The sequence below is a fragment of the Tachypleus tridentatus genome, chromosome 8 (assembly GCF_004210375.1).
Source record: "Tachypleus tridentatus isolate NWPU-2018 chromosome 8, ASM421037v1, whole genome shotgun sequence".
Classification (NCBI taxonomy): Eukaryota; Metazoa; Arthropoda; class Merostomata; order Xiphosura; family Limulidae; genus Tachypleus; species Tachypleus tridentatus.
Genome location: NC_134832.1, coordinates 117,318,077 through 117,332,704, shown reverse-complemented (window position 1 = coordinate 117,332,704; position 14,628 = coordinate 117,318,077). Strand labels below are relative to the sequence as shown.

General features: G+C 31.8%; 1 protein-coding gene across 2 annotated transcripts in view; it reads right to left on the bottom strand.

Moving 5' to 3' along the window:
• Positions 1 to 9,611, bottom strand: part of LOC143223298 (5'-AMP-activated protein kinase catalytic subunit alpha-2-like) — a 28,897-nt gene extending 19,286 nt beyond the window's left edge. The window contains exons 1-5 of one of the 2 annotated variants that reach the window (XM_076451093.1): positions 9,479 to 9,611; positions 3,497 to 3,638; positions 2,460 to 2,553; positions 2,117 to 2,261; positions 1,144 to 1,231 (exon numbers count right to left, since the gene is read on the bottom strand). In XM_076451093.1, the coding sequence (XP_076307208.1) occupies positions 1,144 to 1,231; positions 2,117 to 2,261; positions 2,460 to 2,553; positions 3,497 to 3,638; positions 9,479 to 9,587 (578 nt within the window). In that variant the 5' untranslated portion in view covers positions 9,588 to 9,611. Of the gene's footprint in view, positions 1 to 1,143; positions 1,232 to 2,116; positions 2,262 to 2,459; positions 2,554 to 3,496; positions 3,639 to 9,148; positions 9,243 to 9,478 lie in introns of those variants that run through there. The other variant, XM_076451094.1, reaches the window with a different exon arrangement.
• Positions 9,612 to 14,628: the final 5,017 nt, after the last annotated feature.

Genomic DNA, 14,628 nt, shown 5'->3' with positions numbered 1-14,628 from the left:
CTCATATGGACTATGGAAGCTACAGAAGTTTTTCAGTTTTTCCGAAAGTATGCAAAATAACTACATTCCAAAAATATGAAAAACAGAAGTTTCTAAAAACATACTGCAAATTAGACAACTGTGATACAGTAGTGAGGCATAAGCTTAACAATCTATAATTCTTTGTTCTCAGGTAGTACACAAATTAAAAAAAAATATTTTTTTTTTAATTTGCAAAACGTGCAAGACTAAGGGATTTTCTCAAGAAAAACAAAGACAGTTTTCAATAAAAAGTTATGGTGAACCTATACTTAATTTATAGCAATACTTCAAAGTCAATTTATTTAACAAAATTGTAGGTCTTAAATCTACAGAATTTTTGAGCAACTAAAAGAAAGCAGCTTATTGTTCAGTTTTCTATACTGTATTGTTGACTTGTCAAAACGTAACTCAAGAAACCTGCTAAAATTCTGCATGGACTTTCACATCAGTTTATCAAATAGAGAGGTAACAGACGCTGGGGAAGCAGAGCAGTGTGACCAACTACAGTATATAAAATGGTTTCAAAATGTGTATTGAAATATATAAGCAAGAGCAGATTATCAATCATTGTTTAATGCACCTAGATTTCTTCTGACTTTACACATCAGTCACTAATGAAGAAAAAAAAATATTTTGCACTCAAATTAATTACTACTTATCTACTGTAACATATGCTCAAACTTTATTAAATAGAAATCAATATGTACACTTCATTTGTACTTTACTGTTTTGTTACATCACTAAGTTTGACTAAAGTAGTAAAATGGTTCGTGAAGGGTCTGTGTAGACATCCACACCCAGAACAAGAAAACTGCCTTACTCACCCACACTGTGCTGTAGGCTTAGTTTTTTGTTTATTATAAAATGAGTTAATCAGTTCTAGATCAATTTTGCAATAAATAAGCAAACATCGAGGTTTGTTATCAATATCAAACTTTTGATATGTTACTCTCAAATAAACTGGTTTTCACTCCTGATATCAAATATTTGAAGCAAAATAGTTTTGAACTACTTGATTTTGTGTGTATTTTTCAGCTTCTTACAGGTGTTTGTAAACATTACGAACATTTCAACTAAAATAAAAGTCACATCTGATTAATTCAACAGAAACTTTGTACTCACTTTCCAGAGATGACTTCAGGAGCAGCATAATTTGGTGAGCCACAGCTAGTTCGAAGAAACTCACCATCCATCATCATGTTAGAAAGACCTACACAGATATCACATATCAGTTAATACTCAAACAAGTGTTACAGATATTAAACCACTTTTAATATATTTAGTTGCACATAAAACCATACTTATAACACCTTAGTTACACTTGAAACATATTTTTGATTTCATTTTAAAGTAATGACAAATATTAAAAATAAATATCAATCAATACACAACAAAGTTATTCTAGTTCTGTGGAATTCCACCCATTATAAGTAACTTCAAACAAAAGCAAATGGAATAAAATGACCTACAATAATGTTTTCTGTCCAACCAACAAAAATATGAAACCATTTTATAGTGGCTACAATACAAAAATTGAGCCCCTTGTAAAACTTTTAAGGATGAATGACTTCAAATGAAACCACACCAAAATTTAAAAAAACAAAAATATTTATAATATACTATACTAATCCTGTGAAAAAAGTTATGAAGGTGATATTGGAAGAAATGTTAACATGAAAGTTTCAGAATATAAAATAGATATAAATATAGAAACATAAGCAATGCCATTTTTCTACAAAAGATTTTGGCCGCTAAATTGGTTGGAAGCCAACAAATATTTTACACAAAAGGAATAACCCCATAAAAAAGAAGAAACATCAAAAGCCTGCCTAATTTTAATGCCTCCTAAGGTCACTTTAGGCAAACCCACATTTCTGACCATCTGGCCCATATGCACAAATGTACTAAAAACCAGTTTTCTGATTGCAAGTCTCCCAGTAGCTTGTTCCATTTATTTTATTTTACTTCACTAATTTTTTTTAACTATAATACAATGTTGTGTTCTTTTATTATTCGTTAAGTTCACTTATAATCAGAGTTTAAAAGTAAATTTGCCACTGTATTAACATAATCAAAGATCATAAGAATAATTTACCAAAGTCTGCAATCTTTACATTAAGATTGCTGTCTAACAGGAGGTTTTCTGGCTTCAAATCACGGTGTACAACCATATGTCTGTGACAGTAATCAACACCAGATATAACCTGCTGGAAGAACCTACGTGCTTCAGACTCCTTTAACTGCAATGTAAAAATATTAATATAAAAGAGTATTCCATGCCACAGTCTTGTATGCCAGAAATGAAACTTGTAAAGCTTTACAATGTCAAATCTGATTCATTTCTAATATCTAAAATTAATATCCATGAAGTTATTATGCTGATTTCTTAAGTTAGTAATCAAGAGGGTTAAGAAGACATTGATCAAACTTATACTCACTTTACCATGCTTGACAATGTAATCAAACAACTCTCCACCAGACACAAACTCCATGATCATAAAGATGTCAGTTGGAGTACTGATCACCTGGTACCTGAGTACAAATATAAACCTTATGTTAAACTATAATTCAACATAGAAATAACAGTATGAGAAACTTTCACAGAGACAAATTATTAAAAAGTAACACAACATCAACAAACAAGCTCGGATATGCAACACAAGTTAGCTATACTTTGCACTTAATAACACAGTCTTACTTACATCTTTAAAGGTGTTTCTTAATAAGATATATCAGAAGTGAAATAGCCTTTAACACTCCTACGAAAAGTGGGGCCTAATAGGCCCCAGAGCAACTTGAAAGGTTATTAATATTAGGCTAATAATTTTGTATTTAAATGAAATTGCCATTTAAATCCATTAATGAATGGATTAACGAGATTCCCACTGTCCCTATCTACTATCTAGCGAAACCACAGCCAGAGGAACGGACTTGGAGAAATCAGGACTAGAAACGTCTTTTCGTAGGAGTGTTAAACAATTTTCCACAAAATGTGGAAGTAAATACAACTTATTTAAAATATTACTATACCAATTTGGCAACATAAATTAAAGTTATAAATTTAACCAATAAGTTTAAAATCAAACAATAAATATACATTTTAGGAGAATATTTTGGTGATAAAAAATTACTTTAAACAAATGCATTAAAAAGTTATAGTGTCTTAAACATGTATTTAAATATTATAACTTTAATAATATTAGAGTAGTCTTTATGGTTATTCTTATATAATTATAATATTTAAATGTTATTTAAAAACAGAATAAAATCTACATGTAAACAGAACATAAACTATATTTCATACATTCATTAAAAAACTTCTGTTATAATGAATAGAGACTGAACTATAAGTTAACAACTATCAAGTTTTTACCATGCAAAACTAAACTACTAAAATAATGCATTAAAGTGAATCACCTTTAAATCAGTTAAGAGTGAAATAATAAAAGCACCAGTATGTGGCCGTGTTACTTACAGCTTAATGATGTGTGGATGTCGAAAAAGCTTGAGATTCTGAATTTCCCTCCTGATCTTTCCGACAACATCAAGATTTTTTATTTTCTGTCGGTTGAGGATCTTCACAGCTACCTTGTGACCAGTAAGCTGATGACGAGCAGCTAAAAAACAAAATTATCCAACAATAATCAACATATGATACCACTATCAAACAAAAAATGCTCTGTCACCAAAATATAGAACTTGTTAATGAAACATATTTGTTTACCAGATCAAATGTCTAGTTATTATGCATAGTACAAAGCTAATTTTATGATTCAAGGTAAATTATGTGATCACAGAAGCACTATTACATTTACTACATTTTATGAATGTTTAATTTACTCTGTAATCCAAAATTCACCCTACAACAAAGGATTCAGTTTGAAGATAACATTACTTAACATTATCATAAGTTACAAGACAGTTGTTAGTACCTGTAAATACTCTGTTCTATAACTTGTAAAATATTAAACCACTGATAATCACAAACATTATATTGTAAAACACCAATAATGAAACTAAAACGTATCCCACATATAGAAGATGTCAAATGGGAAAATTTTGTTAAACACAGAAAAATTATGAATCTTTTATACCATGAACTACAGTAGCACACCTATTTGTAGCTGGGCAATTAATGAAATTTAATAATCAATTAATTATCAGATTCATTAATTTATAACTTTTAGCTGATTGATTATTTCCATACAAGACTTAGACAATAACAACAATCAGAAACACTAATCATGATTATTTGGTTACTTTCGTGAGTTGTGCCAATAATCTATTAAGGTGAATAACTCTAAATTAATTTTAAAAAGTAATAAATCACTATAGCAATAATTTAATAATTTGGATAGTTGGATTAATTGAAAACTGTAATAATCAGGAACCCTGATTTCAGTTAGTCGATTATTTTTATGACATTAATCAACTTAACCCTATATGCATGAATGGGATTCAAAGTCTGCATGTCACAACATTTTACACAGTGCCAGTCACAGTGGTGTTATGTATTTGATGTCAAAAGTTACCAACTATTTATTTTACCCTACACTGCTGATTTAGCAACATTTCATGGTAAAGGACAGTAGACACTAGATGTAATATACAGGAATACAAAAAAAAAACTGTTTATACATTTCCAAGGTTATAGAGGTTTCACAAATCTAATATGCAGACTGTATGATGGTCAAAATTATTTTTATTTACCATCCATGTGAACATCACCTCACACTCCACCATGTTGAGGGTCTATGTCAGACTAATGTCATTAATTCACAGGTATTTCTTAAGTACAAGTACTTCTGTAATATATTTGATTTCTTGTGTACAACAGACTTGTATGTTTTATTTGAAACTTTCCATATTATATGTAGATATATGCAATAAATTCAACATTATAGTTAACATTCCTTCCCCAGTATAGAGTTGGACCAATGGACCAAGCTCATACATATTTCAGTAATTATAAATTTTAATCCTCATTTCATATGGCACTAATTGATGTAGTTAAAGCTCATAATTAATCACTTACATCAATTAAATTAATAGCCCAGCTTTACACCTAATTTCAATGTGTAAAGATGGTAAAGCATTTAAGTTTTATAAACATGGTAAAAACTTCAAAAAAACATAGTTTTAAAGAATGTGCAGAAGTTTCAGTGGACATTGCCATTTAAAACAATTTGGCAATGGCATTTTTAACAGCAATGTCCACTGTTTCATCTTCAACTCTCCAGAGTTTCAATGACAGTGCTGCCTTGGAAGAATGTTAGCTATGATGTTTGAGTGACATTTTCAACAGCACTGTCCACTTTAACGAATTAAACTATGAATCATATTTCAATAATTACCATTTTAGTTATTTAAATTAAGAATCCTATTTTGATCATTATCACCATAATATAATTATTATCACTGTAACTGAGAAAACAAGCATATTGTAAGGAATGATTTTAGGTGTCAGTTTTTACAGTTCATAACTAATCTACTGTGCTTGTATACTTATATACAGTCCTAAACAACTTTTACATCCAGCTGTACATGTACAAAAGCAATATTTATAATAGGAAATGGGAAGGGACTAGATAACAGATAGTTTTTTGACCTATATAACACACACTATAAGTACAGTATGAAATTGGCTATTAGCCAATTTAAATATCTATAATTCTGAACACTGAGACTTGATAAACAAACAGGTACAGCAGCTTATAGTAAGTCTTGTTTTTTAATTATCCAACTACACTGACTCGTATACTGCATAAAGATAAGAAGATCCATAATCAAACATAGATGAACCAAAAAAAACATTCTTTAATTATTGCTTCTTATTCAGAAGCAGGTAATATTTTTTAATATTTTCACAATCTTTTATAACTATCTTCAATTATAATAAGATTTGATTTAATTATTGGAGATGCAATGTTTACAAGGCATACTTTTTTTAAACATTCATCAACTACTGCTTGTTTTTAATTGATAATATAAAGAACAAGTGTAAGGTCCTGATACTGAATGGTGGTCAGCTGTTGTAAACAATGTTTACTTTTTAGAATGTTCTACCTATAACAGTGTGTGTCTGTTGGCTTATAGCAAAGCCACACTGGGCTATCTGCTGTGGCCACCAAGGGAAATCAAATCCCTTATTTTACCATACTAAACCCTAAGAGTTATTGCTGTTTGACTAGGAGACACCTCTAACAGTTTTCCAAATTTTTATTCCATACCAACCACCTTAGTTCAAAACAATATAACATTTGATGTGTGCTACTTAAGTTATTGGCACAAATATTAATAACTTACCTTTAAGACAGCTTAGCATAACACACAGCTTAATAGAAACCCTTACTGAAAGAGATACCCCACAAAATAAATGAATAATTTTCTCATGATTTCTTACTTTTTGCAACTATACTTTGCATAACCTGCTCAAAACTACCTTAAAATGTACAAATTTCAATTACATAGATTGTTTTCCACCTTGTAATTACAAAGTTTTGTTTATTAATTACTTTATATGAAAAATGATGACACAAAATGATTTTCCATGTTACAGAATTTACCAAAACAGTCAACTTGAGCTGCTTATTGCTATTTGTTATACCCAGTTAGTGTTTAGTTATGGAACATCCTGCTACACATTGTGTTTCTGTTTAACATATTTACATGTGCGCACTAGGATTAATTAGTAAGACTTGTTACAGATAGTGTTCAGAAACTACTTTGCTTTTAATTTCATAACAAAAACATAGGTCAAACCTCTGAACAAAACTTTCACCACTACATTATTAACTTTGATAATTTGGATCCTTGACCTACATTGTACTGGTCTGAAAAACAAACCTAAGTGGGTGCAGCATCTGTATCAATATAGATCATCTATAATTCCAGTGCAAATACATATGTAAAATCAAACATAAAACTTGCCTGACATGCTCACAGAATTTATATACACACATACTAGGCAAAAATACTTTAAGCATTCTGAATTTAGTTACCACTTTTCATTATTAGAGGTGTGTACCACTTTTGTCACAATCTTTATTTTGTAATGATCACCAAAACTTAATGTTTAGTAACAAGTACATTATTCTGCATATAATTTATTGTGGGGGATAGATCCACATTAACAAAAGTATGATTTCATATTTACAATGCAGAAGTTATCACAAGATCAAACACACTCATACTGCTTCATGTAGTATTTTGAAATGGATATTCACATTAGGAAACAGTGATTTAAAAATAAAATTTTTATGTAATTTCCAATACAAAGAAGATTTAAAAAATATTAAGTACAGAATCAACTAAACATGAAAAGCAAAAACAAAAGAACAAATAAAATCTCTATTAGTACAATAATAAAATATTACAGTGTCTTTACCGAGATTGGTCAACTTATATTTACTGTATCAAATGACTGCAGGTGACTGCTTAAACAGGTATAATGCATCATTATATTACAAATAGTAGCATGAATCATAATAACACACTTTTAAGTGAAACAAAGTCTTACTGTAGTATTCCTCAATCCTAAGATGTTTAAGTTAATGATAAATTCCATTATACATTTCCAAGGGAGACAAACTCTCAATTTATATTAACTTGTAGAGGTGTTTATACCACACTTTAAAATGAGTACAACCTCACTCTAAAACAGTGTCAAGTTTGTATAAACCTTACCAAACAACAGTTGTGGTATACAACTTTGATTATAAGATAGAACTTGCAAAATTTTATGATCTAAATCTCATTCCCAAAATGCCAACTACTTACTGAACACATCAACAAAAATTTAAAGTTAGAAAAATGACTTGAATATATCTAAATGAGGATATATTATTTCTCGTTGTACAACCATGAAATATTGTACTTATTATACAATTACAAATCAGTAGCCTTAGCCTGCCAATTTCATTACTAACAGGATATGGATACAAGTTGTTTTATACATTGTCAATATGAATTAGTCAGATCAAAGATATTTTTGATGTTAAATAAAATACAGAAATCTTTAAAACTTTATTATAAGTATGAACACTTAATAACATCTATTTCTGAGTCATGTCAAAAGAAGCAATCTCCTTTCTTTATTTTAAAAGTACTTAACTACAAATCAGAAACAGTAATACTAATAATCCAAAATACTACTTGGTTATTTTTGTGACATTAATTGATTATTCTAAATGATACTAATTAATTCTCATAGGTAATCAATTATAAATAATTAAATGAATTAATCACCTAGTTCTAATTCTTATCAAAGTACTGAAAAGCAGTATAAGCACCACACTATGTTGCTCACATAAAAAGCCATAAGCTACACAAGGGGAAACTCCATTGGAGATGTAGTTCCTCCTTTCTGAGAACAGCCGATCCTCATCTAAACATATAACAGCAATTAAAATATGCTGGTTATTACTGACTCTTCATCAAGTAGGCTGAAACTTATCTACTGGTTACCACTCAAGTTCACAGACGGTAAGCTGAACATTAAACAACACAATGCAGAGCATATGGAACCTGCCAAGATTAAGGATTCAACTCCAACAACTAGTTCTTTAGAAATCTGTGTAAGGTTTTATGTACAGTGAATATGCATATTTCATCATACCATCCTCAACTCAATAGTCTAGCTAAACAAGTTATCTAGACAGACAAGCACACACTTGCAGATATTGTAAATTACAACCAAACTAACTGGGGATTAACACCTTCCACACATTCTGATGGCATGCAAGTTAACAGGAAAACAGTTCACTTAACTTACTGGTGTTTATCCATTAAGAACTACTCTAAGTTGATATGCTTTATGTCCAGTTCTCAATACAGATCTGTCACAATGTTCCCAGGTATATGTGAAGTGACTAAAGTCTTATTAAACAAGACACATGAATTTGGTCATCAATGGGTTATGAAAGCAAGCAGACGTACATACACGACATTACATTAAGCCATAAAATGTTTCAAACAGCTGCATGTTTTTAAATTTATCATTACACAAAAAATCTAATTAACTATCTAAACAAACTTAGAAGACATTAATAATAATTACCTTTAAGTAATTATTTTCTAATTTACTTTGACAATTTTAATATTATTTACAAAGAAAAAATTAATTTACCAAGAAAGTTCGGCAACATTTGTCAATTTTTCCAATTGTATTTCATTAGTTACAAGAATATTTTTATATTTCTGCTATGTCATTGCTCGGCTATTCTTTTTAAAACTATCTTGCTAAATATTTCATATATATTTTCTTGCGAAACACGATGTTTTAACTGTTTATCGATCACCCCTGTGAAGAAAGCTTTACTTTAGAAGTTGTTAACAAAATCAAAAAGTACTAGCACTATGGACATTCCGAGGGCAACAAGGAAAACAAAATCATAAATTAATACATACGAATAAACATATGACACTTAAATTGTTGCTTATTAGACATCTCACTTACTTTTCACTTTTCCAAATGTACCGACACCAAGAGTTTCACTAAGTATATAATGGCCTATTTTAACTAAAGGTTGAGCCGATGCTCCTGTCGCTTGAGCTTTCTCCGCCATTTCTATTTAATGAATAGATGGCGCATATAACTTAAAAGACTGAAACTGCGTAGAATAACTAATATATGAGTTATATGTTTTTTTATTATATTTTTGAAGTTTTCATACTTTTTCATTTTTAATAATAAATGGCAAATTGTTTCAAAAATAACTAATAATGCAAGTTAAAATTGGACGATTTTGTTTAAAACACTTTCTAAAATGAATATAAGATACACGAAAATCACTAACGTAAATGAAGTAGTAAAAAAATGTTTTAAAACATTTATTTATCCTAAAGAGAAATTGACTACAGAAATAACATCAGTGTAGTATTTTGACCTCACCGTTTACGAATTTTTAATGCCTTAATTTATCTTCAAAATCACACAAGATTTAAATACGTGTGAAAATCAGTTTACTTCTTGCAAAGCAATCAATATATAATAGACTACAGAGTAGCCAGAATTTTTTTTGTTTGTTTGTTTTGGAATTTCGCACAAAGCTACTCGAGGGCTATCTGTGCTAGCCGTCCCTAATTTAACAGTGTAAGACTAGAGGGAAGGCAGCTAGTCATCACCACCCACCGCCAACTCTTGGAGTAGCCAGAATTAAAGTTCAATTGTAGGTCAGCGATAAGTTACAGACTTTGATTTTAACGCTCAACTCTGGGGCTCATTTCCCAGCTGTATACAAAGTACATGTAGTATATCGTGCAACTTTTCTCTAACAACATTAAAATTTACAATAAAATCACGGGCATATAATTGGGGTATAAATAAAAAGTTAGAAAATATTCCGAAAATTAAGAGCAACAGATATAAGATGAACAAATTCTACTTCATAATGTAATATTTTTTTTAGATTACTAAGAATTTTATACACATTTGTGAAATTATTATCAAAAGTAACATCAACTACTTTCATTTATAATTTAATTAATAACGAAAAATGTTGAAACTTGTACCTCAAAAGCAAAGATTCATGCCAAACAGATGTTTTAATTTTACATATTTTCGGATTAGGATACACATTCCGTAGTGATTTTAAACTTACAATTTTCTAAACAATTGATAGTTGACTTAATCGTATCACGGAGGTTTTTAACTGTATTTAGTTTTATCTAGGGTTTTCGCCTTTTCCACCAATTTTATGTAGTTTAGCTTTCCTTCCATGCCAGCTTAAAAGTGTGAGTGTTTTTCTTATAACAGAGCCACATCCGGCTATCTGCCGAAATCGAATCCCTGATTGGAGAGGTGTAAATCCCTAGACTTACCGCTGTACTAGCGGGTAGACCCATCGTGAGAGAGACGACATGTGTTAATGGTGTCATAAACGTATTGTGCTATAAAGATTTAAAAAAAAAACACACACAACAAAATGCATCCTTTTATAATATTTCACGAGTTAATTTCTACTTTTTGATATAGAAGACCTTATTCCGAGTGTTTTCATATTGTTTTCTTGGATAAAAATTCCGATATTAGAGAACGATCAAACATTGCATGTTATTTTTCTGACATTATTAGATCTACTACACCAAACATTAACCTGTAGTGAAATATCTACTACGCCAAGTCTATAACATTTATTAGACCTACTTTCATTGGTTGCAACACTTTAATAATGCGTATTTAATGTATTACCACAGTACTATCAATGCTTCCTCCAGGGCTTTATAAGCTTATCAGAAGGTACAGCAGGTATAATCTACTAAAAAGTAATTTTATGTTAATTATTTCTTTATCTGTGCTATAGGTCTCTAGTCGCGTAGAAAGTGTATGGTAGCGTTGCTACAAGATTATTTAAATAAAACTAACTTATTTGTTGTGTTTGTTACTTCTTCATTTTCAGTTATAACGAAATAGTTTTTGTAAACAACTTGTTGTCATTAGCTTCGACTGTGTAAAACACACGCCCTCTAGACTTACTCACGTACCATCACGATACACTTCTGCACTATACAGTTCATTGCAACTTCTTGGGTATATTATAATCTTGTTAATAAGCTGTTAGTTTTACTATAGTCCGACATTTTACTAGACGAAATTAGATTACTACTGGTAGCAACTGGTACAGCTAGTCCAGTAACTTAGGGCGTCATTATTAACTAATAATATTAAATCTGTGCTCACACGAATCTTTTTCCATTGATAAATACCGAAAATGCAGTCGTTATATGGTTTGTTTACCGTTAAACGACGATAAAGGTGTTTACGGAAATTATTTTGAATTGTTTCCAATATAAACCAACGATACAACATATTTCATTACTTTCACGAGGACAGACTTCTTACAGTTTTGTATGGTTGGTTTGATATTTTATGGCGCAAAGCAACAAGGCTATCTGCGCGACTTCTTACAGGCTATTGTACAAATATCAAAGTAATGTTTTGTCTTTTCTATAAATATGGCGCACAAGGATACTGAATATGACGTCATGTACTCTAAAGCATATATAAACTCGGTGGCTAATGCTGTCCAAAATGGAATTTCAAGGTCGCCGTCAAGCAGAGCAGACCTGCAAGTCAAGAGCTGCGAGACAAGTACATTGAAGACTAAGTATTCGTTGAAGTGCATAAAGTTTTACTCAGAAAGGTTAGCCCTTAGTCCTTATCAGGACTAGTAAAACAAGATGAAGCGAAGGAAGATAGCAACACGATCCAACGGAAATGGAGACATCAAACGTCTTCCTAATGGAAGAATCATGATTAAATGTACCGAACCTCAAGAGTTTGCGCATATTTTGGCCCACTGGCCCAAGGATGCCTTCGGTGTTCAAGCCACCATCACAACACCAAAAACTAACACACCAAAACTAACAGTCATAATCAGAGGTGTCGATTTCGACATTGAAGATCATGAAATCACTGAAGAATTAACAACTCAAGGCTTTGACATTGCATCATCGAACAGAATCATCTCATTCAGAACGAAACAAAAAACGCCACTGATCAAGGTAACCGTCAACAAAAAAAAGACGATCAAGAAAAATTATTAAAAAACGGTTGCTTTTTATTTTTCAAAAGACACACGACCGAACCGGAAAAGACACATCAAAAACCGATTATCCAATGCTACAAATGTCAACGGTTCGGACACACAAAAACTAATTGTATGGCCAAGGATAGATGTGTCAGATGTGGCGGATCTCACGAGGTCGCTCAGTGTCCTAACGAGCGTAACCAAGTTAGATGCGCCAACTGTCAGGGCCCCCACGCAGCCAGTTACAAAGGCTGCCCCAAATACACCCAAATACGTAACAGATTCCTTTTCAAAACCACGAACATCAATAATCAAACCCACGGCTACCAAAACAACACCAAACAACCTTTACTACCAACTCCAACCGACTCGCAAAACAAACACACACAACCTCAACCAACACGTACTTACGCGGACGTAACACGCCCAAAAACAACACAAGCATTTAACCCAACAGATTTCACCACAAACTTGCTAGCAATGCTGATAGAATTGAGTGATCTCCCCTCATTCGAATCGAGGCACGAGTCACTCAAGGCTGTTTGCAGCCTTGCAAGTCATTACTTTAACCTCCCTCACCTGAAACCACACCATCTTTCACTCAAAATTCACGCGAGGGAAATAAAACAACATAATGATACAACACATTAAAATCTTACACATCAACTGCCAAGGAAATCTTAAAGACAAAAGGATAGAAATATACAACATAAACAAACATATAAACGCCAACATAATCATCATTTCAGAAACACTTTGCACAGAGAAACAAAACACCACAATCCCCGGATTCATCTCACACAACATACCTCACTCAGAAAACAACAGAGGTATAATAACTTACTTTAGTACAAAAATATCGCATCTAATCTCGATAGAAGATTCATTTAAATCTGACATCAATGAGACCATTTTCTGTAATATACACTTTAACAACCGGCTAACTATTCCGATTCTAGCCATATATTGCTCACCAACCAAAAAATATCGACATTAACTTCCTTCAAAAATGTGTTAATCGAAAACCCAAACCAATTATTATTGGAGACTTTAATTCACCGCACACAGAATTAAGGGGTAACAGAGACACACGCAGAGGATCCTGCATAAAAAATTTTATTTCTAGCAATAAAATGCACTTAATTAATGACAATACACCTACACACTTCTCAGCCGCTAACGGCTCATATGATGTACTCGATTTCATCATCGCACCCAAGGACATGGTTAATAGAATATCTAACTTTAAAGTGCATGATGAAATCACCAGTGACCACTTCCCGGTGTCATGTATGATTCACCCGCGCCACCCGGCTGTGGCGTACGTGACTCCTTCCGCATACACCTACACTGAAACAGACTGGCTCACTTTTAATGCCTCTCTGGACTCATACCTACCCCACCCAATCGAACATGTAAACAACAAAACAGAACTAGACAAATATGTTGATCAAATTACAGAAGCCATAAAGAAAGCCACAAAAAACACAATTCCTAAATCAAAAAGAAAACAATCACTTATTCAATGGACTCTAACACCAGAAATTCACGCACTAATAATCAAACGCAGACAATTACGACGAATACACTACATCACACGTGATCCACACATTAAAACAGAAATCAATAGAACAAATACAAAAATTAAACAAGAAATTAAAAAAGTCAGAGAAAACAATTGGCATAACTTCTGCAAAAACCAAGAAAAATCCAAAAGAATTCTGGAAAAAATTCAAGAGTATTGCGTCAGACAAAACACAAATCACATGTTACAACACATCACACACAACAATAAAATCGCAAGGACGGACGAAGAGAAAGCTGACTTATTAGCTGACTATTACAAATCCGCTTTTAGCGATTTAAACTCAGTAGATTTCGACACACAACACCAACACCATGTCAACAACTACATAAACGCAAACCAAGCTTCATTCTCACCAGGATTTCCCGGAGAGACACTAGAAGCATACTCAAATTCAATCAATAGAAAAATAACCATAACCGAACTAAAGATTAATATCAAAACTTGAAGAACACTTCCCCGGACATGACCAAATACCAAATATTATTCTCA